This window comes from Cyprinodon tularosa, unplaced genomic scaffold (assembly GCF_016077235.1).
Source record: "Cyprinodon tularosa strain WSP-4 unplaced genomic scaffold, ASM1607723v1 ctg906, whole genome shotgun sequence".
NCBI lineage: Eukaryota > Metazoa > Chordata > Actinopteri > Cyprinodontiformes > Cyprinodontidae > Cyprinodon > Cyprinodon tularosa.
Window position 1 is genome coordinate 46,960 of NW_024039681.1, and position 24,103 is coordinate 71,062.

General features: G+C 40.3%; 1 protein-coding gene across 2 annotated transcripts in view; it reads left to right on the forward strand.

Moving 5' to 3' along the window:
* LOC119776079 (paired box protein Pax-7-like) overlaps positions 1-24,103 on the forward strand; it is a 37,851-nt gene that overhangs the window by 8,406 nt on the left and 5,342 nt on the right. The window contains exons 5-8 of one of the 2 annotated variants that reach the window (XM_038274303.1): positions 10,003-10,202; positions 12,924-13,083; positions 14,371-14,561; positions 20,183-20,450. In XM_038274303.1, the coding sequence (XP_038130231.1) occupies positions 10,003-10,202; positions 12,924-13,083; positions 14,371-14,561; positions 20,183-20,450 (819 nt within the window). Of the gene's footprint in view, positions 1-10,002; positions 10,203-12,923; positions 13,093-14,370; positions 14,562-20,182; positions 20,451-24,103 lie in introns of both variants that reach the window. The other variant, XM_038274304.1, reaches the window with a different exon arrangement.

Consider the following 24,103-nt stretch of genomic DNA (forward strand, 5'->3'; position numbering starts at 1 on the left):
TTTAACACAAGTACCTGTACTTTTACTCAAGTACGGAAAGTGAGTACTTTTGCCATCTCTGCCAAGCAGAGGAACAGACTGGATGTAGAGAACAGCCTGGGTTCAGTCTGAGCTATCCGAGTTCATCAAAGGTTTTGTCACGTCTTGGTTGCGGTTTTGAGGACCCAAATGCAGAGGCAGAGAGGCTGAGGTGAATTCTTGTAGTTTTAATGATGAAAATAGTTAACAAAGGCAAGAACCAAAAAATACAACTAAAATGTAACAGACCAGAACCATGGAGACATCAAGGGAAAACACGGACAAGGAGCCAGGGAGAGACGAGGTGAGAGGACAACGGCGACGACTGGACCAGCAACAACAAGGAACCTACAAAGAGTGACTGCAGAGGGAGAGAATATGTAGCTGACTGAGACAATGGCAGGGCTAACGAGCTGACAAGGAGCAGGTGTGAGGAGACAGCAAGGGAGCCAAGGGGAAAGGAACACACACAAGAGGACAATAGAGGAAAACAACAGATAAACCTGAGAACTAACATAAATCTAGAAATGACAACAAAATAGAAATTCAACCAATAAAACTAGGAAACAAGGAGCAAAGTAAAGTACAACATAACCAAAACCATGACAGGTTTATCATAGGATTTCATTTTGTATTTATTTTGATTCCTTACTAATTTCCAGGAAACATATTTATTTGACCTAGAAAGCATAACCTGCCTAAAAATTAAATGCTCAAATTAAAAGATGAAGTAAAATAGTTTTATTTTATAATCAGTTATTGTTTGTTCCACCTTTGGACAAATACCAATATTTCTGACTAAGAGGGGGATTCATGGTAAGACAAAATGCCCAAAGGGAAACACAAGTCAAATAAGGTTGGGAACCAATGGCCTAAGACAACAAACAAAAAGAAGCTTCTAGTATATATGTGGGGGAGACCAGGAAGTCCCTCTACCGTCCTGCCCAGGGATAAGGGACCTTGGATAGGGTTTCACTCCTTGGCTGTGGCTGAATCACTGGTGACAACTGCACCGAAAGACCTCAGTTCAGCACGTTCTATGAACATATAGTCATGGTTTTTGCAAGTGCGATCCCCTCTATTTGTAACGCTATTCAGCTAGTGCAGGACTTACTGCGAAAAAATGGGTGTGAAAAAAACACAAACCAATAGGAATTATGGTGAAGGATCGTGCATTCAATATTGTATCTACAAGTTAGAAACATAATCTACATATATGTTAAAGAGATATAGAATAATAATTTATAGAGATTAGATAGAGTGTATCTTCATATAAACAAAAATATGCAATACTATTAAAGAAAAAGTCCGGTCATATTCAGAATTCAACATTTTGAAAGTACTTTAAATATGAAATTATTCCATCCTGTTCATTAAATGATCAGTGTTTTTAATTCAGAGTAATTTTCATGTGAATGTGCTTTACTGGAGGCATCCATGTTCGTCAAAGAACACTACTGCCACCTACTGGTTAGTGACGTCACGGTGCGGTATCGGCTGTTGATCAAGTCCCAGTGCTGTATCTGGTGTTTGTCACAACGCGCTATTATCCAAGTCATCTTGAAAACATTCTTCTTCCAAATGTTGGCTACATATTACGGGTTTTTTCTCTGGCCAGAAGTTCGATGGCAAATCCTCCCTCTTCAAGTTGGCGATCCAACGACCAACCCGTCCGTGGAGGATCAGGAATCAGAAAGGTGGAATAACTTTTTATTTCAGTTTTACCCAATGTACTCCAGCATCCAGCTGCCATGCACGTGGGCATTGTCAGTTTCACTATAGCTCTGGTGAATTTCAATGGTGAAGTCCTCTGGAAATCTTCAATAATTGTTGTTGATTGCAGATGTGTCTAGTAGTTCCCATTGATTTTGCTTGTAAAGCGGGGAGAATGGCGCTAGGCTTACCGCACCGTCACTGCTGGAAGATGGCAGGAGGGAGGGGCTACTATATTTGGACAAAAATGGCCACTCCCAGACTCAGTGATTGCGACTAATTATTCATTTATTTTTTTACTGACAAACACTAAATTAATTAAATCACTGCAAACGTATTAGTTTAAGGTTTAGATAATGATCCATTGATTATTCCCTGCTGACCGGACTTTTCCTTTAACGGATATAATTTCAGAAAACCAACAAAAAACAAAAACAAAACAGCAGTTCACTTTAAAGGTTTAAGTTCAGTCTTGAGTTATTCTTCACACACAGTTCTGTTAAAGGTTTTTTTTTCTCAGATCAGTTTCTTCCGGTCTTCAGTTTATATTATCCATTAGAAGATAAATCCAGATAATCCAGATTCAATAACACAGATGTTCCTACCACAATGTCATAGTTGTAGGTTTCTAAAAGCTCACAATCCAATGGACAGACGATGAAAGCAGGCAGAAACAGCACAAAAAAAAAAAATTGACTAAATTTAAATTAGTCAAAAATAAAATTTACCTTTTCAATAATAAAATAAAATATAAATAAAGAGAGTTAGTCATGCCATAAATCACAACATTAAATAAAACACATTGTAACCACAAAAATAGTTTAAATGATAAACAAGATTTCCATATGAAGCTTCAAATATTTTCAAATGTCAAAAATAAATTCAAAGATGAAATCATGTTGTTTTTTTACAAAAACCCTAAGTATTTGAAAAATATTCAATTTTTACTAAATATCTATGTTATGCAACATGTATCAATGTATTCAATGAGTGAGACTATTGAAAAAGGCCATGGCCTCGTAGGTACAGAGCTTTGAAAGGCTCTAGGAAAATTCTAAATTAGTAGGAAGTACACAAAAAAAACAAAAAAAAAAACCCATTTAAATCATGTTTGGGAGGGATATTATGAAGAAAAATAGTCAGTTGACCAATCTTGGAGTTTTTAACCTTACAACTGAGACAAACTGCTCTTTTTTTTTTAAAGAAAAGCAGTGTAGGAGTAGAAAACATGCATCTAAATATGCAACCTGAATAAAACCTTTCAAACATTTAGCTGACAGAAACGCCTGCTGCCAGAAATAGAAAGAAAGAGGACGGCCTTTGTTTTGTGTCTGCATTAAAACAGCTGATGAACTCTTCTGGGTTATTCAGTAAAACTGTACAGTCTTCAGGCAAGAAGGCTGACAGTTTACGAAGTGGCTCCATTGTTCTTTTAAGGCAACAGCTTGAATGGACCCCCACAAACTGACATGATTCAACTAGACAACAAGAAAACGCGGAAAGAAAAGCTTCTCCTCTCAGATGCATTACCGCTCAGCATAATGTCCTTCTTTGAATATCTATACCAGAGCAGTGAGAGAAATTGCTGTGTTACTGTGCTCTAAAGATCGAAGCAACAAAGAACCTCATGCTGGTTGTTGGAGCAAAGCTTTATGTAAAAATGAGGAAAGACATTTATACGGAGCAGCTTCACAAACATTTTGCATGTATTTTGGCAAACATGAACAAGTTGTTAAATTGAAAAAACCTTGCTTTCGATGTAAATCCTGATTTATAAATCCAATATAACATAGGAAAACATTGCTAAATAAATGTCACATAAAATAATACCTTTTCTAGAAACAATTTTCCAGTATAAAAGGCAATGCCAGGATTAGTGGGTACCTTTTTAGGACCCAAATGCAGAGCTGAAGAGGCAGAGATGATTTCCTAAAAAATATAATGAAGACGTAAATACACAGAAGCCATAATCCAGAAGGAACTCAGGAACACCTTATTCCTTCACCGGGAAGGAATAAACCAAAAGACTGGGGGGTGGGGGGTGGGTGAAGAGAATCCAGCATTGAAGAACTACACAAGAGGTGTATATATGGGAGATAGACTTAAGAACGGGCTAATCAGCTTATAGGGAGCAATTGTGGATAGGAGCAACTAGAAGGGAGCTAAGGGAAAGGAGACTGGAACTAAGGGGCAACAAAGAGTAACCCAAAAAATACAACCCTGCCCAAATATAGCTAGAAAACAACTAGAATGACACAAAATGGAAAGGAAACCAATGACCCACTAAACACAGAATAAAATAAATCAAAGTGTAACTGAAAACTAAAAAAGAAAACTTAAATAGAATCTGAATGAAATATGAATATATGCTATTTACTCATATGAGTTATTTTAAATAACTCCCCTCTTGAAATACTGACTAAGTAAGTTGGGAGAAGATGCACCGTCATTGGCCAGGCCATGACCTGGAAGAACGTATGGCTTTATGGCCGCAGGCTCTTATATAGTCATGGAGCAAAGGCTTTGCTCTATTAATCTTCCACCTGCTCGACCAGCGATCATGGCTGAGGCAAGGAAAAAGGTTAAACCGTTTGAGGCTAAATAGAGAAAATGTGAAAAGGATCAGGAAAAACAAGAGTAGATTATGGAAAGGAGTTTGTTCGTTGGCGCAGGCTGAAAGAAAAAGCCGGTTGTAAAACCGATTCTCTTCTCTCAACTTTATTATTAGAATGGTTCACATTTTGCTCCTGGTATACAGTCATTGATCTTTGCTATTTTTTTTTTTATGTTTAGTAGAAGCAAAATACGGGTCGTAACAGGTCTGGTGCCCCTAGTGGCCAAAAGTTAGTTTTGTCTAATTGAAAAGCATTTACCTTATTAATTTTTTTTTTGTGCGTGCGTGTTGAAACTCTCTGTTAAACTAGGGGAGTGGCGGCCTATTGGTTAGGGCATAGGGATTGGAATCCTGAGGTTCTGAGTTTGAGCCCCACTCCCACAGACTGCAAGACCTTAAACCCCCACACTGCTCCCTAGGAACCCCACATTGGCAGCCCACTGCTCCCAAAGGGGATGGGTTAAATGCTGAGGCAAATTTCTCCTATGTGAGATCAATAAAATTTAGAGTTATTTTCCTCCTGTCTGCTCAGCAGATGATTAGCTCATCTAGTTAGCCGTAGTTGCTCTACTCCTGCCTCAGTATTCTTACCTGTACTCTTCTTTTACTTCCATTAAAGTACCTGGTTAGCAATGATCTGCTTTGCTCTGTGGTCCATGTCCAGTTCCCCTTGTGCCTGAATGCTATTGTTGCATTTTTGTTATAAAATAAATAATTGTCTGCATTTCATGCTGCTCCCAAATCCCTGTTTATAATTTGATCCAGTTCCTGATTTAAGAAACATTACCCAGGATTGTAAGATACATTAAGCCAAGTATAAGCAACTATTTTAATTGCATTTGAAAATGAATCACAATATAAAAAAAAAAACGCAATTTTATATCTCAGAAGCTTCCAAGTTAAGTCACAAACTGAAGTCAGGTGGAGATCCCAGTGAGGGCAACAAGCAAGCAAATGAGCTTTCCTGAGACGGTTTCTGATAGTTTGTGCAGAAATTAATTGGTTATGTAAACTGATTGTTTCCGGGTGGCTGGTGTAAGACAATCTTGGAGGTAAACGTGCTGGATATGGAGGTCCTGGGGTGGCGGTGTTACACATCGTCTGCGGTTGTGAGTCCGGTTGCATTTACTGCCAAATTCTCTGAAACACCTTTGGAGGCGGTTTATGGTAGAGAAATTAACATTTAATACACGAGCAGCAGCTCTGGTTGACATTACTGCAGTCAGCATGCCAGCTGCATGCTCCCCCAAACCTTGCAACAACTGTGACATTATGTTTTGTGATAAAACTGCACCTTTCAGAGTGGCCTTTTATTGTGGGCATTCGAAAGCACACCTGAGCACTAATCATGGTGTCTAATCGGCATCTTGATATGGCACACCTGTGAGGTGGGATGGATTATCTCAGCAAAGGCTCACTTTCACAGATTTAGACTGGTATGTGAACAATGTATGATGGAAATGTTTATATTGTGTATGTGGAAAAAGATTTAGATCTTTGCATTCATCTCATAAAAATGGGAGCAAAACCAAAAGTTTGTTTATATTTTTGTTGACTTTTTTTATAAGAACCATGAAACATTATTACCAAATAGCAGCATTTTTCTTATTTTGTCTACCTCTATCTACAATGATGCTATAAAGAAAACACATATTTATGCTTTTATGTAACACTAAAAACAAGTGTCTCAAGGGGAGGAGATCAGGTATTTTGGAGTCTTGTTCACAGAAGGGGCGGATGGAGTGTGAGATCAATAGACGGATCTGTGTGCCGTCGGCAGTGATGCGGTCGCCGTGGTGAAGAGGGAGCTGAGTCAGGGGGCAAAGCTCTCAATTTACCGATCGATCTATGTTCCCACCCTGACCTATAGTATTTAGATCTGGCTAATGACCGAAAGGACAAGATGGGGAATACAAGCAGCCAAAATGAGTTTCGTTCTCAGGGTGGCTGGACGAACCCTACCAGATCGGGTGAGGAGCTCAGTTAAAAGGGAGGAGCTCGGGGAAGAGTCGTTGCTCTTCGACGATGAAAGGAACCAGCTGAGGAGGCTCTAGCATCTGTTCCGGAGGCCTCCTGGTCACCTCCCTAAGGAGGAGTTCCAGGCATGTCCCACTGGGAGGAGGCCTGGTGGAAGGCCCAGGACACGCTGGAGGGACGATGTCTCTGAGCTGGCCTGGTGTTGCCTTGCCGGAGGAGGTGTGTCTGGATCGGGAAGTCTGGGTATCTATGCTTAGACTGCTGCCTCCATGACCCGGCACCGGATAAAGTGGAAGAAAATGTATGTAAAAAATAAAATGGATGGACTAAACACAATTCAAATAAAAAAGGTGCAAGACTTCCATCTGTTTGTGTGCTGGAAGTAGTTCAGAACCAGTTCTTTGTTCTGTGCATTTTATACACAGCTTTTAACTCCTCCCAAGTCGTGCTGAATTCCTTTACTGTAAGTTTATTCATTCATTCTACTATTTTTTTTGTTCGGCTATGAAGGAAATGGGAATGAATTTAGTTTGTTTTCACTAAAGTGCAGTTTCTAAATCTTTAGGAAAGTATTGTTCCTTCAAATAATAACAACTAATACTTCAACCATTCCAATCATGCTAATTGTTATATAATATTGAAGCTTTTATTGTGAGAGTAAACTATTATGGCGGCACTGAATGGGAACAAAGAACAGAACAATACTGAGCTGGGTGAATGGGAGCCTATACAAAGGCAATGCAGAGCTTTCATCTGCTTCTCCTCAGTTTGGCTCATTTCTACTAAATCTGAAGCCTTTGTTTTAACCTGGTCTTGTTGCCAACTGGATATTTATTTCCTTTGTTCTCTCTGAATGCTTTATTCTAATTTCTTTATTCATCTTAAATAAATTGTATTGATGTTGCATGAGGAAACAAAAGTGAATCCTAATTTCCCCATTCCAGGAAAAATAAACTGTTCTTCTGCTGATAGAAAGCAAACTTTTTGTCTTTTGCTGTATTACTGGATAAAAACTTACACAGGTTTCAGCCCACAGTGCACCTAGTTTGTGTCCCAAACCCTTTCCCCATTCATGTTTGCAAATTAAGGGTAATACACCAGCTCTATATTATAATATCACCACGTAGCTATGAAACCCTCAATGCATAGATAACATTGTCTTTGGTAGAATCATAATAAAACTAACTAAACGGTCCATAGTTACAGATTCATACAGTTTCAGTTAATCCCGCTAGGAATCACTAATCAGGCTCTAAATCTGGGTGTAGAGATGGACTCACATTAGGTTGTAACTTTGTGGTGAAAGTTGTTGGGGACTATAACGGTGGCGTCTGATGCATCTACCTTAAGTATTCAATCTGTCACTTTGACTAGGTTTTTGTATTTTCCAAAAATTAGAAGAAACTCATATTTATTTAATGCTTTGCTATTACTGAGAATGCAAGAGTACTAAAATACCCTGATATTTATGTTTAAAGAGATACCTTTCCATACATCATTAATAAAGGGCTCAAAAACATCAGTAACAGTAATAGATAATACTATATATCAAAAAATGACTAATATCAGCTGATGCTAATGTCAGCAACATTACAGAATATGATGTATTCCTGATATGTACACAGTTCTAATTAAGAAAACTGGCCATGCTTTACATATCTATGTATGTACATTGGTTAGGGTTAGGTAAGAAAAAAATTTGAAATCTGAAAAAAACGACAAACAATAACAAAATTCTGTGCAAATTATGATTCCTAGACATCCAAACTGTTAGGCTGACATGATTGCTGATTAGGGCTGCGACTAAAGATTATTTTGCAAAATGATTAATGGGATTTAAAGGGGAGTGTAGGCCTAGTGTTTAAGAGCAGTGCGCTAATGTTCTGAGAAGGTTGCAGGTACCCGGTTTGATCCCTACAGCCTCCACTATGGGTTCTTGAGCAAGACCTTTAACCCCACCCTGCTCCCCATGCGCTGCACAGTGGCAGCCCTCTACCCCCCAAAGGGGATGCGTTAAAAACTGATTGAATTTATAGTGAGACAATAAAGGGATTTACCTTTTTTAATTAATAATCTGAGAGACAAAGATTATTTTCTTGCAAAATTTAATGAGGTGAAACTAAACAAAGCTATTATTTTACCTTTCTATTTTTTTTTTTTTTTTTTTTTACAATTTTGGTAAGTATGTAGCCCTGTCAGCTAAAGGCACGTTTTAGTGTCTCTACACTCCAGTTAATTATTTCAATAATCAATTAATCCAATAAATTGTTTCATCCCTGTTGCTAATGGAGGGATGTTTCCCTTTTATCAATGACAACCATCATTCACAGGCAGCAAAATCTAATTTAGACTTTTTTCCGACATGTTGTTTACAGCAAAAGTCTAGGTATTTAAAGTCATATTTGAAAAAAGAATATTCATTGATTTTTACTTTATTGTTTGTGCTCAAATTCTTGTATTTTTCATGTATTTCAATTTCGAATCAGACTCTGTGTCTCTGAGTTTGCTAGAAAAAATATTTCTGACTCTGAGTCCTGCTAAATTACAAAAGATAAAAAGAAATGTTGCTTTTAAACATAGCATAAGATTATTCTACTTGTAAACTTTAATGTAAACTTGAACATATATTTTATTGCATGCTGCATATCCCAGTAAATCTGTCCTATCTTTAAATCTGCAGCTGTCCTTGATTGTGCCTCCTTTCTCTGCAGAAAGTCTGTCAGAAACAATTTATATCTTTCATATATATATATATATATATATATATATATATATATATATATATATATATATATATATATATATATATATATATATATATATATATATATATATATTTTTTTTTTTTTTTTTTCTGTTGTTGGGTTGGACCTAGCACCCTTCATTAGCCAACCGCCACTGGATAAGGGTCTGTGTGATGAAGGAAAGTGACACCGGATTTTTTTTTTATAACTAAATAATAATTTTACCTGAAATAAAATGCTGACTAATTAAATGCTCATTTGAAAAATACTAAACTTCATTGCTAGCTACAGTAAGCTACCAAGTCATACTTTTGATTTGCTATGAGGTCATGTATCTGAGTAACTCGGTTTTATGGTGTTTTCTATGTTTACTTAGAAGTCAGAACTCCAAAAAATATAAAAATAAAATAAAAAAAGTCAGAACTCCAAGCTTTTGTCCTGTCACAATCACAGCAGTGGCTGTAGCAGCCAAATAGGAACGAGGGAGAATAAAATGGTCCACAAACGGGAGACAGAAATATGCCACCTCAGAAATTATGGCTGTCGGAAGTTCAATGTTCCTGGTTATTATAACGCAGCGTTATCGACCAGTTTGGAACCAGTTGTTTTTTCAAGGATAACATATTGAGTGAGCCGGTATTTTTAACTATAAGGGAAAACTTTAAACTACCTTGCTGTAAACACTAATGTAAATAAGCAAGCATTGCAGACTAGATTAAAACAGATTTTCTTGTATTTGTTAAAAACTGTTGAGTGCAAGACTAAATAAAAATGGACATTTAATAAGCTACCTGGAAAGTTTAAGTGTATTTACCATGTTTTAGTGCGTTTTAAGGTTTAAACAAAAGAAATAAAACCCATTATATGTACCTAATGATTCACAGTGATAAACAGGAATGATAAGTTAGACCTGCTGTGTCATTTTGCTGGTTTTAGGAAACCATATGGAAGACATGTCAGATGTGGAATCGGAACCTGATCTTCCCCTAAAGAGGAAGAAGCGCAGAAGTCGGACAACCTTCACAGCAGAGCAACTTGAGGAGTTGGAAAAGGCGTTTGAGAGAACACACTACCCTGACATCTACACCAGAGAGGAACTGGCCCAGCGGACCAGACTGACCGAGGCCAGGGTTCAGGTAACACAATCACACTGGGTTGGGCTTGAACCATGCGCGGACGTGGGGGCGCTATTACATCCTCAATTTGGAGTTGACAACAGACTTGCTACGCATTTGGGTAGAAATATACGTCTCCTCCCATTGGAACGATCTAAATTGATGTATTACAAAATGTATTATTGCTGCAAATATTCCTGAGATTTTTACTGGGGCACAGCTCATTTATACTGGGGTACCTGCCCCAGTAAATGGGGTCTGGCGATGCCGATGGCTTGAACCTAACTTGATACCCTTAAACCCTTCAAAATGTGAAGTGCATTAAAACCTTTCAAACCTGGACAGAATAATTACAACATGAATACAGACGCTTCAGACAGAGAGTATGATTTATAATATATTTATATCTTGGTCAGTCTGCATCAGCAAGGAAGAGGGAAATGGAGGCTAAACTTCCTAATAGATAAACAGAACTAAACATTTTTCATTTCCAAATTTTTTATCTTTAAAATAATTTTCGACCGATGATGTCACACAATGAAAACAAAAACCCCATACATTAAACCCCTGAGCAACACTAGCAAGCTAATTGGCTTTGTCTATAAACAGATTTACTTGACTGATCTGATTGATTTGCACGTTTTCTAAGCCAAAACAAGGCTTTGTTGTGCAACTTTCTAAAGCTTGGATCTCAACGCTAATTCAGACATTTTTTAATTTAAGAAGCTTCCTTGATGGGAACCGAAACGTCTTCAAACTTTGAAAAGAAAGTCCAGTGGATTGTTGTTTAACTTTTCTTGGAATGACTATGACCTGGATGACTGAGAATCTTCACCAGCAAGCTGCTTGACCAAACTTCATTTGGCAAGTTAAATATTTACTGTAGTTACCCACAGAGGCTGGACATGCTACAATGACATGAGTATCATTTCGCTCTGCCTCCATATTGAAACTGTGGGTATCCTTGAACCCAAGCTTCTGCTTCTGTCTCCTTGAACCCCAGTGGGCCTCAGCAGAGGGCCGCTCACACTGAGCCTGGTTCTGCTGGAGGTTTCCTCCTGTTAAATGCAGTTTTCCTCTCCACTGTTACTAAAGGCATGCTTGGTGTAAGGAATTGCTTTCCAGTCAATGAGTCGGTGCAATCAGCTGGATTTCCTTAGATATAAAACCAATCTGACTGAATGATCTGGTTGATAATCTCTGTAAAGAGCCTTGGGATAACATGTGCTGTGAATTTGTGCTATATACCATATTTTCACGACCATAAGGCGCACCGGATTATAGGGCGCGGGTTTTATATACCGGTACATATCCTCTACTATGTTTAAATACCTCTACTGCGTATTTAAAAATAGAGCGGGAGCAAAACTGAGTATGATTGTGATTTATTCATGTATTTATTACAAAGTATTAATCAAACCCATCAAAGTCATCATCCTCTGTTTCTGAATTAATCAGCTGCGCTAAATCAGATATGCCAATTTCCCCTTCTTCGCTGTCAGAGTCACTTTCCGTGCCGGACGGCTCCTCAGAAATTATGCCGGCTTTTGCGAAAGCTCGAACAACAGAGCCAGCAGACACGTTAGTCCAAGCATCTACAATCCATCCGCAAACGGTGGCGTAACTTGCCCGGCGCTGCCTTCCACTTTTCGTGAAACTGTGGTCTCTGTCGGTCATCCATCGCTCCCACGCTGCTCGCAGCCTTACTTTGAACGGCCGGTTCACACCGATGTCGAGCGGTTGAAGTTCCTTTGTAAGACCTCCCGGAATAACAGCGCGCACAGCGTTCATTTGTTTCACCTTGTTTTTCACATCGGCTGTGAGATGGGCACGCATGGAGTCACAGATTAAAAGCGATGGTGATGCGTGGAAAAAACCACCTGGTCTCCTTACATATACCTCCCTCAGCCACGCTTTCATCATCTCCTCATCCATCCAGCCCTTTTCATTTGCCTTAATAACGACTCCTCCTGGAAAAGTCTATTTAGGCAAAGTCTTTTTCTTAAAAATCACCATAGGCGGCAGTTTCTGTCCATCCAGCCAATCCACGCCCACACTTCCCCCTTTAACGTTCTAATGGTGGTCTCAACAACGTCCGCAGTAACAACACACATAGGGCGCGCCGCACATTTTGAGGAAAAAAATAAGACGTTTATATGCGCCTTATAGTCGCCAAAATACGGTAAATAAAATTCATTGAGCTAAAAGTCTCTCCACCATAATAAGCCATAATATCCATAATAATTATTTTCTCCCTTTCTTAAAGTTCTTTTTTCTCATCAAACCGTTCTATCAGATTCAGGTCTCACTGCTTTTGCTGGGATGGAATAAACAACACTGAACCCATTGCCAGTTGTGCTCCTGCATAGCTTTCACAATGGATGCCTGAGCTCTGTTTCAGAGGTAGAATGTGTTTAAAGCAAGAGCTGCATCCAGCGCAGCCCTCAGTCAGGGTGATTGGCAAAGTAACCACGACACCCCTACGTGTTTTAAAATCAAAATACAGATTTATATATTCTATATTGATTATTAAAATATAACAAGATATTTAAAACATGTCTAAAATATCCAAAACAGGATATCTAAAACAAAAACAAAAAATCCCATAGAGGTAGATCAATAACAGTCAAGTTATATTAGAAAGAAACCTTAAATTGGTATCAGATAAGCATAAACAGTTGTCCCAGTAACCTCAGAATGAGTTTACTATACTGTAAACATATTTATCTTTTCTTTTAAAAGGTATGGTTTAGCAATCGCAGAGCCAGGTGGCGCAAGCAAGCAGGAGCCAGTCAACTAGCTGCGTTCAACAACCTCATGCCCAATGGATTTCCCTCTGCAGGGGTGTCGACATTTTCAGCATACCAGCTTTCAGACTCAAGCTACCCCACTCTTTCCTATGGTAAAGCAGGTATTATACACCAATCATGATCACTACAAAGCAAAGTGTCTCTGTGTTGTAACTGTTTGACTCTGGTTTCCAGAAGTCATTACTATAAATGATTTATCTGTTTGTGAAGTTAAGTATTGGGACCTTGGTTTAAATCTCAGCTGTGTTGGGAAGGGCGTCCAGCATAAAAACTTTGTACAACTAGTTGCAATTCTCGCTGTGCAATTCCTTAACCGATGTCTGGAGGCGGGGCTTAAAGCCAAAGCTACAGCGGCCAGTTGATATATATAAAAAAAAAAAAAATCAACTGGTGCAGTGGTTAGGGTAAAAACATGCATGCATGTAGTCTCTCCTAAATGGTTTTTCACTCGCCAACACTTTCCAGGAATAAACCTCAACTGACATAGATAGATAGATAGATAGATAGATAGATAGATAGATAGATAGATAGATAGATAGATAGATAGATAGATAGATAGATAGATAGATAGATAGATAGATAGATAGATAGATAGATAGATAGATAGATAGATAGATAGATAGATAGATAGATAGATAGATAAATAGATAGATAAATAGATAGATAGATTGTGTTAAAGTTCCTCAGACTTGATAAAGCCTTATACAGGGACAGGCTACTTGGTTATGTTGCTATAGGCTTTTGTTCAGCAATACGTGACATAGTTTTATCAGTTTGTTATTGTCTCCTACTACTCTAAAAAATATGTGATAACTACAATTGTTGATGCATTAACCTGTCGGATTTCCATTCTTAAAGAAGTAAACAACTAGCATTTATTTGTACCCCTGAAAACTTACTAACTTGGGCTATTAGCTGAGAGCTTACTGCCATTAAATAATCTGTTTAATGACGACAGTTTTTGGTTAGTGCGCATGACCCGTGTACGGAGGCCTTAGTCCTCGACACGACCGACCCAGGTTTGAATCCGGCCTGTGGTCCTTTGCTGCATGCAGTCCTTTGCCAGTTCAACAGAGCTATGGCTCTGGGTGAGTTTGGCAACTGTATTAAAAAGAAATCTAGGATTGTCCAGGCTGCTGTTAGCCGCTTATATTCAGGATCTATTTGTTTTGGTCGTGACCCAGATTTCATCAATAAACCAATCAGTAAATTTAGAGATTTGCATTTCTAGCTTGGTTCTTTCTGATAACTAAATCTATTTAAAGAGGAAGCTAAGTACATCTCCCAACACTAAAAGAAACTGGATGGAAATTGTACTTTTCTTTGGCTGCCGTCTGAGTCTGTTGTTCATACAAAGCCTTTTCATAATACTTTTTTAGAGAATGATGACGCAGTTCATCGACCACAACCTCTACCTCCATCCAATGTGCACCAAATGGGTTTGTCAAGTGCTGACAGTGCTTCTACCTATGTTCTTTCCTCCAACCGCCATGGGTTCTCCAGTTATCCTGATGCCTTTGTGAGCTCTGCAGCTCAGAGCAATCCTGTTAGTAATGGACTTTCTCAACAGGTAAGGCCTTTTTGGTTACTGTATAATGTATGTATAATGTAAACGGTTTTAAAAACTTTGAGGACACTAAATCCTATTCTATGAATTGTGTAAATTTGATGGGCCAGTTGGGGATCCTACCAGAGGCTAAAGGCCTCTGGTAGGATCCCCAATGGCACAGTGGCCTCAGGGGAGGTATCGCTCAAATAGCAGTTAGAAGGTTAGAGTCAATTCTTTGCCTCTGGGAATTAGCCATTCCTAGAAGATCAAGCTTTGGATTTAGAATTAGCACTGTGGCTGTTATCCAGGTTATTGTGCCATCGACCAGATTAACTTAATTGTATTGTTCAAATTGCTTAATACTTTCTTTTAATGTGTTTTTTTTTACACTCTATTCAAAATAATCTACAAAAATGTAATTTATTTTTTTTATTTATTTATTTATTTTTTTTAACATTGTCCTGTCTGGCAATGTGGCATTAAGAATAATTGTCTTGATGCCAAAAAGAGCCCAACAGATTTTACTTTCAAAAGTGTAGCAGTACGGCTATCGCCATATTGTTCCACTTGTTTCATGCATATAAATTGCTTTATTATAACTATGCAGGGAGTTTTACAGTTTATATGGACACTGCAATGTAAATAGAGCAGAAGAAGAAAAAGGAAAAAAGAAAAAAAAGGGAGAAAAAATGAAAGAAAGAAGAGATAGAAAGGAGACAATGACAAAACATTTTCAGTCTGCTTCATCACCTGCAACGAGATGAAAAAAAGAACAGCACAACCGAAAGACATGGTACAAGATAAACAATAAAGCAACACCATGAAACTATCGCTAAAGTAGAATAAAGTAGTAAAAGTAGCAGTAGCAAAAATTTAATTTAGACATCAGCCATGACTGACTGGAGATTTGAAAACCCAGATAAAAGAATACGAAGAGAAAAGACCAAAATGCACTGATCCAGGGTTAATGTCTATGTTAAGGGATAAATTAACACTTTTGTTTTTCTTTTATGTATGTATGTACAGCATTTCCTTGCTGTGTTTTATGTTTAATAAGGTATTGCTATATTCTGTTTTCATTTGTGTAATTAAGTTCTTGCCTTTTTTAGGTCTATTTCTAGTTTCTGAGCTTATTCTTGTGTTTTGTCCTTTTTGCGTTTGAGTTTGATTTTCAGATGGTTGTTAATTTTTCACCCCTGGGAATTTTTTTCTCTATATAATCTTTTTCCTTCCTTAGCTTCCCTGCTTTCTTTCTCAGTTGGACAATATTTCGTCTCAGTAACTCCCTTTCAGTGTTCATTCTTCAGCTCTGTTTCTGCGTATAAACTCTATGGCACATTCCTTCTGCCCTCACCAATTTCTGTCAGGCAAAGCACTTCAGGTGTACGCACACACCAATAGCCCCACATATTTTAAGACTTATGATAACAGTTACATGTAAACAGGAAGCAACTGTATTGTACAGCCTAATCTGTTCCCTGCATTGTTCCCTTCACTTGTGTTCTTTTTTTCATATAAATGAAAGATAAAGTAAAAAAAAAAAGAGGTTTAAGACGATTAAACATGTCATCATTTTTAATGCTAGGAATAGATTCCTGGAAACTAAGGGAAACCGTGTTTTTTTTTTTTTTTTATATACTGATTTTATTGAGCTCTCATTGATGTCAAAGGGTGCTATGACTGCACATTTTCCAGCTATGATTACATTCTGCTTCATATATATATTAGGTTTCTGAAGAGAAAAGATTCCCAAGATGAACTTCTGGCACCTTTCAATATGTCCCAAAAAATGTAAAGGAGTTATTTTTTAGTTTATCTGGTCCAGGCTAGGAAGCGCACTCACGCTTGGCATCTCCCATTCCAGCTACCTCACTTGCAGAAGAGCCCCTATAGACTTACAGCAACATGCCTTTACCCCCATACAGTACCAGCTGACCTTTGGTTAGCTACCTACCTACCTACCTACCTACCTACCTACCTACCTACCTACCTACCTACCTACCTACCTACCTACCTACCTACCTACCTACCTACCTACCTACCTACCTACCTACCTACCTACCTACCTACCTACCTACCTACCTACCTGTGCTAACGATCCTCTGATCCCATTTGATTCCTAAAGGTGGCACTAATGCTCAAATGCCTGGCCGATGTTCACCCTTATTTTGCTTCTTTTATGATCTGCTTCAATTTAAGAAAATGTAACACACAGAATCAGCAATATCACTGAGCTACAATGATCTGGAAATGCTTGAGCTTATGTGACTTCCACCTATGGTTGAAACGGAAGTAAACATTTAAAGACTTTTGACGCTTAAAAATGTATAAAACACTGATTAATACTAGTTTTTGTTTTGATTGCATATAAACTTTTATTTTGCTGAACTCTAGAAATTCTGTTTATATTTCATTTGTTTTTACTAATTGTTTTGATAAAAAAAAGCTCTAGCTATGAGTCTTAAATCTAATTATCATGTAGGATTAAAAGCAGCAAGGCTCCAGTAGGTCTGTTGGTCAATAATTCAGTCCAAATGGTAACATTGCACTTAGACTTAAAAAAGGCAAAGTCTTGTCACCAGTCAGTCTTTTAAATTGCTTGTTGATTGATTTGTGTTTTTACTGCTAGAAGGAAAGCCTCTTAAACTGTCAGTGTAATTTCATATCAAAAAGCTTAAGATTTGCATTTAAAGTTCTTGCTGCACTCCTTAAAGATGCAAAATGAACTTATTTGGATAAATTCATTTAAAGCCTTTTAGCTTAAAACTATCCTTCTTTACAACCACCAATTTAAACTGCATCTTTTCTACTGGGGAAATGGTTCATTTTCAATCACACAGTAATCTATAAATAACTATTATCCCATATGTGAACTAAGCAAATCACACTAGGATACATTTTACCTTCAACACCGGAATGTTGTGTGAGGAAGGTTTATTCTAGCTTGGTGCCTGAGAGCTTTTCTACTTTCTATATGATAGTGGGGTGAAAAAGAAAAACCAGCGAGTGAGGATGGTGTTTTAGGGGATCAGAGCCGCTTTGGTTCTCCAGTTCTGTCTCTTTGATCCATATCCCCAGGCCTGCCTGTCTGCCTCTCTAACTCAGACCTCTGCTTGTGATTCCTGACAACTGTCGGCCTGAGATAAGGAGGTGGAGGGGGGGGGGATGGGGGTCTTTTCTGCAGCTTCAACCCCCCACCTTCTAAATATGATGTAGCCTTACTTCATACACTTATGTATTTAGTAGTTTCAACATAAAAAAATTGAAAATAATGAAAGCTGATTTCAATTTAAAAAACTAAAATGACTATTCTCAGTTTTGGTGAAAAATGAAAGACATGTCTTTGTCCTTTGTCTATCATCCAGCAGTCGGCTGTGTTTTTCCTATCCTGTCAGGGAGACAACTGCCTTCTTTAAATTTTAACTGCTGTTAAATTTATTAAATCTAAGCCCTTTGACTGGGCATCTTGTCAACTCGGATGCTAAAGTATCCAAAAGATAAACACAAATATTTAGTTTGTTTTTATGACAAGTCATGGAGCGGATTGATAGAAATCCCAGATAGCATGAAAACCAGATTCAGATGTTATTGGAAAAGAGGCAAAGCTTTTTTTCCCCTTTTTTTAATTGATTTAGGTATTGGACAAATAAAAGGAATGAAAGTCGAGGTAAACAGTACTGATCCTCTGGGCGTGTTGTAGTGGTGCAGTGGTTGGTGCACACAACCTATGTCGTCATATTTTTATTTTCTGGAAACAATTTTTGTGCGTCATCGTCACGGGAAAAAGGGGCGTTGATGAAATGCTCGTGGTTGACGAAATCAACAGCGTAACAGTGTAATTAAAGCCAGGCGTACACTGTTCGATTTTCAGGGCGATTTTTCAGTCATGCGACAATCTTTCTGTCAGGCTAACTTTCAGCCTGATCGTGTGTCGTGAGTCATGTAGTGTAAGGGGGTTACGAGCGGCGATCAGCCTCTAACGACCACCTCCTGATCAGGAATCGTGAGGTCAGGAGAAAATCAAACATGTTTGATTTTCTCCCGACCGTAGTGATCAAATCACTCAGGGCGCAAACAAGGATTCTTCTTTTTATTCTTCCTCTCAGATGTAAACACAGCAGAATGGCACGGATGCCATGATTGAAATGCAGTTCTGTCTGTAAAATTGTAAAACGGACTGCAGCAGCCACGCCTGCTCAGCCACGTCCTTTTTCCAAACTCATAGTGGCCCTTTCTTTCTAGGACCCTCAGCACAAAATTGCACAAATTGCCAAGGCAGCGTGGTTCACTATAATGAGCTTAATATCCCCCTTCTATTTGTTTGGCTTCAGGATAGAGAGCTACAGAGCAGCTCCATCTCACTGCGGAGCTCAGTCCGACATGGTTTTTAGTCGTGTTGCACCGATACCGATACCAGTATCGGACGGGGCCCCGATACTGACCTAAAATGGTGGTATCGGTATCGGCGAGTACCAACAAATAGGGCACCGATACCATTTTGAGATTCAGCTATTGTCACCCATTCCTGGTAGGCAATAAAAAGTTCTACTGGATTCACTTTGTATTAGATTTTTTCCTGCTTCACGAAGGTAGGCAGCAGCTTGACAAAGCCATGATGGCAATTAATTTACATTATTATGGTATCGTTATCGGCCAATAAATATCAGGGCCAAAAAATGGCATCGGCGCAACACTAGTTTTTAGTCATACAGTGTGAGCAGGTAGATCGCATCAGAGCGTCGGGCCGAACATAAATCGTAAGCTGCTGCTCACAGTGTACGACTAAACCCTGCGATTAGTCGTTCAGTGTGAGCAGCAGATGCGTGCAATGATTGAAAAAAATCGCACTTAATTGTACTTAAGCCCTAAATTCCTCCATCACTATATAGAGCGGCGACTGTGTAGTGGACTTTATAGTGTACTCAGTTACCTAAGGACAGATGATCACTACTTTTCACTCCCCATTGGTCACATCACCTTGCCTCCCCGCATGGTGCCTGCCCCATTTTTGTTACCTGTCGTGACAGCTGGCCGCTGTGACAACAAATCCTGCAATGCTTTACGAGAACTATCCTTGCAAAGCATTTTGGGATATATCTGCTCCTCTAGTGACCGTGGATGATCACTACTTTTCAAGTTGCATTTTTCAAGTAGCTTAACCATTATATAGTGCCCTATATAGTGATACGCTGCCGTTCGGACACAGCCTTGATCTCCACTTGAACTGAGAGACCTCTTTTTTCTCTTGATTGTGAAAAATGGTACCTAAGTTCTATTTAGCTTTAAAGTCCTTCTGAAAGGAATATATGATTAGCAGCTGCTGTTAAACTGTTAAGCTGTTAACTGTTTAAATGATGTCTCTGCTCTGCCTGCTCAAAACTCCGGTCAGTCATTGCAGAAGATCACTGGGTCCGGCTCTACTGAAGGGTTCTTCCGATCAATTGGGAGTTCTCATTTCCACTGTCTATACATAAATTAATGGTTTGAGAGATTGTTGCAAAGTTAAACTAATGCAAGAAGCTGACCACTGTTGCTATATATGCTCATCCGGAGTGTGTGAATGCTGGAAGTCAATGACACGATGCAATCAGTTGGATAAAATAAATAAAAAAATCCTAAAGACTTCTCTTTTCTGTTTGCAGGTTATGAGCGTCTTGAGTAACTCATGCAGCATTTCCTCACAGCCACACCGTGATTTCTCACTGTCACCTCATCCAAGGACTTTGGACTCTTCAATACACAATATCAGGCAAGCCAACTGCAGTCAGCATTCAGCAGAGGTCTCAGTTAAGACGGTGGATAGCCTTCCTTCATCTGATTCTTACTGCCAAACCACATACAGCACAACTGGCTACAGCATGGATCCAGTCGTAACAGCTGCAAGTTACCAGTATAGTCAGTATGGCCAGAGTGAGTGTTAATTTATTAATCCTGCTTTAGTCTTTTAACTTAATGGACCTTTGTTGGTAATAACTTGATTTAAATTAATATTTTCACCTACACAATTGTAAATAATTTCCTGTATTTTCTGGCTATTGGTTAACATTTTACTCATTAATTTACGCACTTATTTTTAATGATGTCATGAGAAAGCATTAAACTCTTGTTCTTGTTCATGTTCAACTATTTAACAACTTTTAGTTCAGTTTACATTTAGGTCAAACATTTGAACAACAAAGCAAGACGCCCTTACAGGTGCTGGTCATAAAATTAGAATATCATGAAAAAGTAGATTGATTTCAGTAATTCCATTTAAAAAGTGAAACTTGTATATTATATTCATACATTACATACAAACTCATATATTTCAGATGTTTATTTTGTTTAATTTTGATGATTACAAATGACAACAAATGAAAATCTCAAATTCATCATATCAGAAAATTAGAATATTACTGAAGACCAATAAAAACAAAGGATTTATAGAAATGTTGGCCAACTGAAAAGTATGAACATGAAAAGTATGAGCATGTACAGCACTCAGTATTTAGTTGGGCCTCCTCTGGCCTGTATTACTGCAGCAATGCGGCGTGGCATGGAGTCGATCAGTCTGTGGCACTGCTCAGGTGTTATGATAGCCCAGGTTGCTCTAATAGTGGCTTTTAGCTCTTCTGAATTGTTGGGTCTGGTGTATTGCATCTTCTTCTTCACAATACCCCATAGATTTTCTATGGGGTTAAGGTCAGGAGAGTTTGCTGGCCAATTAAGAACAGGGATACCATGGTCCTTCAACCAGGTACTGGTAGCTTTGGCACTGTGTGCAGGTGCCAAGTCCTGTTGGAAAATGAAATCTGCATCTCCAAAAAGTTGGTCAGCTGCAGGAAGCATGAAGTGCTCTAAAACTTCCTGGTATGTGGCTGCGTTGACCCTGGACCTCAGAAAACACAATGGACCAACACCAGCAGATGACATGGCACCCCAAACCATCACTGACTGTGGAAACTTTACACTGGACTTCAAGCAACGTGGATGAAGTGCCTCTCTTCTTTTCCTCCAGACTCTGGGACCTTGATTTCCAAAGGAAATGCAAAATTTACTTTCATCAGAGAACATGACTTTGGACCACTCACCAGCAGTCCAGTCCTGTTTCTCTTTAGCCCAGGCAAGACGCTTCTGACGCTGTCTGTGGTTCAAGAGTGGCTTGACACAAGGAATGCGACAGCAGAAACCCATGTCTTTCATACGTCTGTGTGTGGTGGTTCTTGAAGCACTCACTCCAGCTGCAGTCCACTCTTTGTGAATCTCCCCCACATTTTTGAATGGGTTTTGTTTCACAATCCTCTCCAGGGTGCGGTTATCTCTCTTGCTTGTACACTTTTTTCGACCACATCTTTTCCTTCCCTTCGCCTCTCTATTAATGTGCTTGGACACTGAGCTCTGTGAACAGCCAGCCTCTTTAGCGATGACCTTTTGTGTCTTGCCCTCCTTGTGCAAGGTGTCGATGGTCGTCTTTTGGACAACTGTCAAGTCAGCAGTCTTCCCCATGATTGTGTAGCCTATAGAACTAGACTGAAAGACCATTTAAAGGCTTTTGCAGGTGGTTTGAGTTAATTAGCTGATTAGAGTGTGGCACCAGGGGCCATCAATTTTGAACCTTTTCACAATATTCTAATTTTCTTATATGATGAATTTGAGATTTTCATTTGTTGTCATTTGTAATCATCAAAATTAAACAAAATAAACATCTGAAATATATGAGTTTGTATGTAATGTATGAATATAATATACAAGTTTCACTTTTTAAATGGAATTACTGAAATCAATCTACTTTTTCATGATATTCTAATTTTATGACCAGCACCTGTATTACATAAACTTGATCATGGTGGCGCCTCACGGCAGCGGCCAGATACAGCTCTGGACAAGCCCACAAAATATGCCGTTCAGAACGCTATTAAACAAGGCATCAATCTTGCATCTACGACCGGCAACACCTGCTGGAGCTACAGTCACAAAATGCTTTAAATACAGCTACTCTTGACTACTTAGAAAGCTGTGGAGTGCTACAGATGGATGAAAACAAAACAGCAGACGAGCTGGGCAGACCCGGCCGGAGGAAGCGATGTGCCAGGCGGAGGAAGCGATGTGCCAGGCAGAGGAAGCGATGTGCCAGGCGGAGGAAGCGATGTGCCAGACGGAGGAAGCGATGTGCCAGGCGGAGGAAGCGATGTGCCAGACGGAGGAAGCGATGTGCCAGACGGAGGAAGCGATGTGCCAGGCGGAGGAAGAAATGTGCCAGGCGGAGGAAGCGATGTGCCGGGCGGAGGAAGCGATGTGCCAGGTGGAGGAAGATATGTGCCAGGCGGAGGAAGCGATGTGCCGGGCGGAGGAAGCGATGTGCCAGGCGGAGGAAGAAATGTGCCAGGCGGAGGAAGCGATGTGCCGGGCGGAGGAAGCGATGTGCCAGGCGGAGGAAGAAATGTGCCAGGCGGAGGAAGCGATGTGCCGGGCGGAGGAAGCGATGTGCCAGGTGGAGGAAGATATGTGCCAGGCGGAGGAAGCGATGTGCCGGGCGGAGGAAGCGATGTGCCAGGCGGAGGAAGAAATGTGCCAGGCGGAGGAAGCGATGTGCCGGGCGGAGGAAGCGATGTGCCAGGCGGAGGAAGAAATGTGCCAGGCGGAGGAAGCGATGTGCCGGGCGGAGGAAGCGATGTGCCAGGTGGAGGAAGAAATGTGCCAGGCAGAGGAAGCGATGTGCCGGGCGGAGGAAGCGATGTGCCGGGTGGAGGAAGCGATGTGCCAGGCAGAGGAAGCGATGTGCCAGGCGGAGGAAGAAATGTGCCAGGCGGAGGAAGCGATGTGCCAGGCGGAGGAAGCGATGTGCCAGACGGAGGAAGCGATGTGCCAGGCGGAGGAAGCGATGTGCCAGACGGAGGAAGCGATGTGCCAGGCGGAGGAAGCGATGTGCCAGACGGAGGAAGCGATGTGCCAGACGGAGGAAGCGATGTGCCAGGCGGAGGAAGAAATGTGCCGGGCGGAGGAAGCGATGTGCCGGGCGGAGGAAGCGATGTGCCAGGCGGAGGAAGCGATGTGCCAGACGGAGGAAGCGATGTGCCAGGCGGAGGAAGCGATGTGCCAGACGGAGGAAGCGATGTGCCAGACGGAGGAAGCGATGTGCCAGGCGGAGGAAGAAATGTGCCAGGCGGAGGAAGAAATGTGCCAGGCGGAGGAAGCGATGTGCCGGGCGGAGGAAGCGATGTGCCAGGTGGAGGAAGAAATGTGCCAGGCAGAGGAAGCGATGTGCCGGGCGGAGGAAGCGATGTGCCGGGTGGAGGAAGCGATGTGCCAGGCGGAGGAAGAAATGTGCCAGGCGGAGGAAGAAATGTGCCAGGCAGAGGAAGCAATGTGCCGGGCGGAGGAAGCGATGTGCCAGGTGGAGGAAGAAATGTGCCAGGCGGAGGAAGCGATGTGCCGGGCGGAGGAAGCGATGTGCCGGGTGGAGGAAGCGATGTGCCAGGCAGAGGAAGCGATGTGCCAGGCGGAGGAAGAAATGTGCCAGGCGGAGGAAGAAATGTGCCAGGCAGAGGAAGCAATGTGCCAGGCAGAGGAAGCAATGTGCCGGG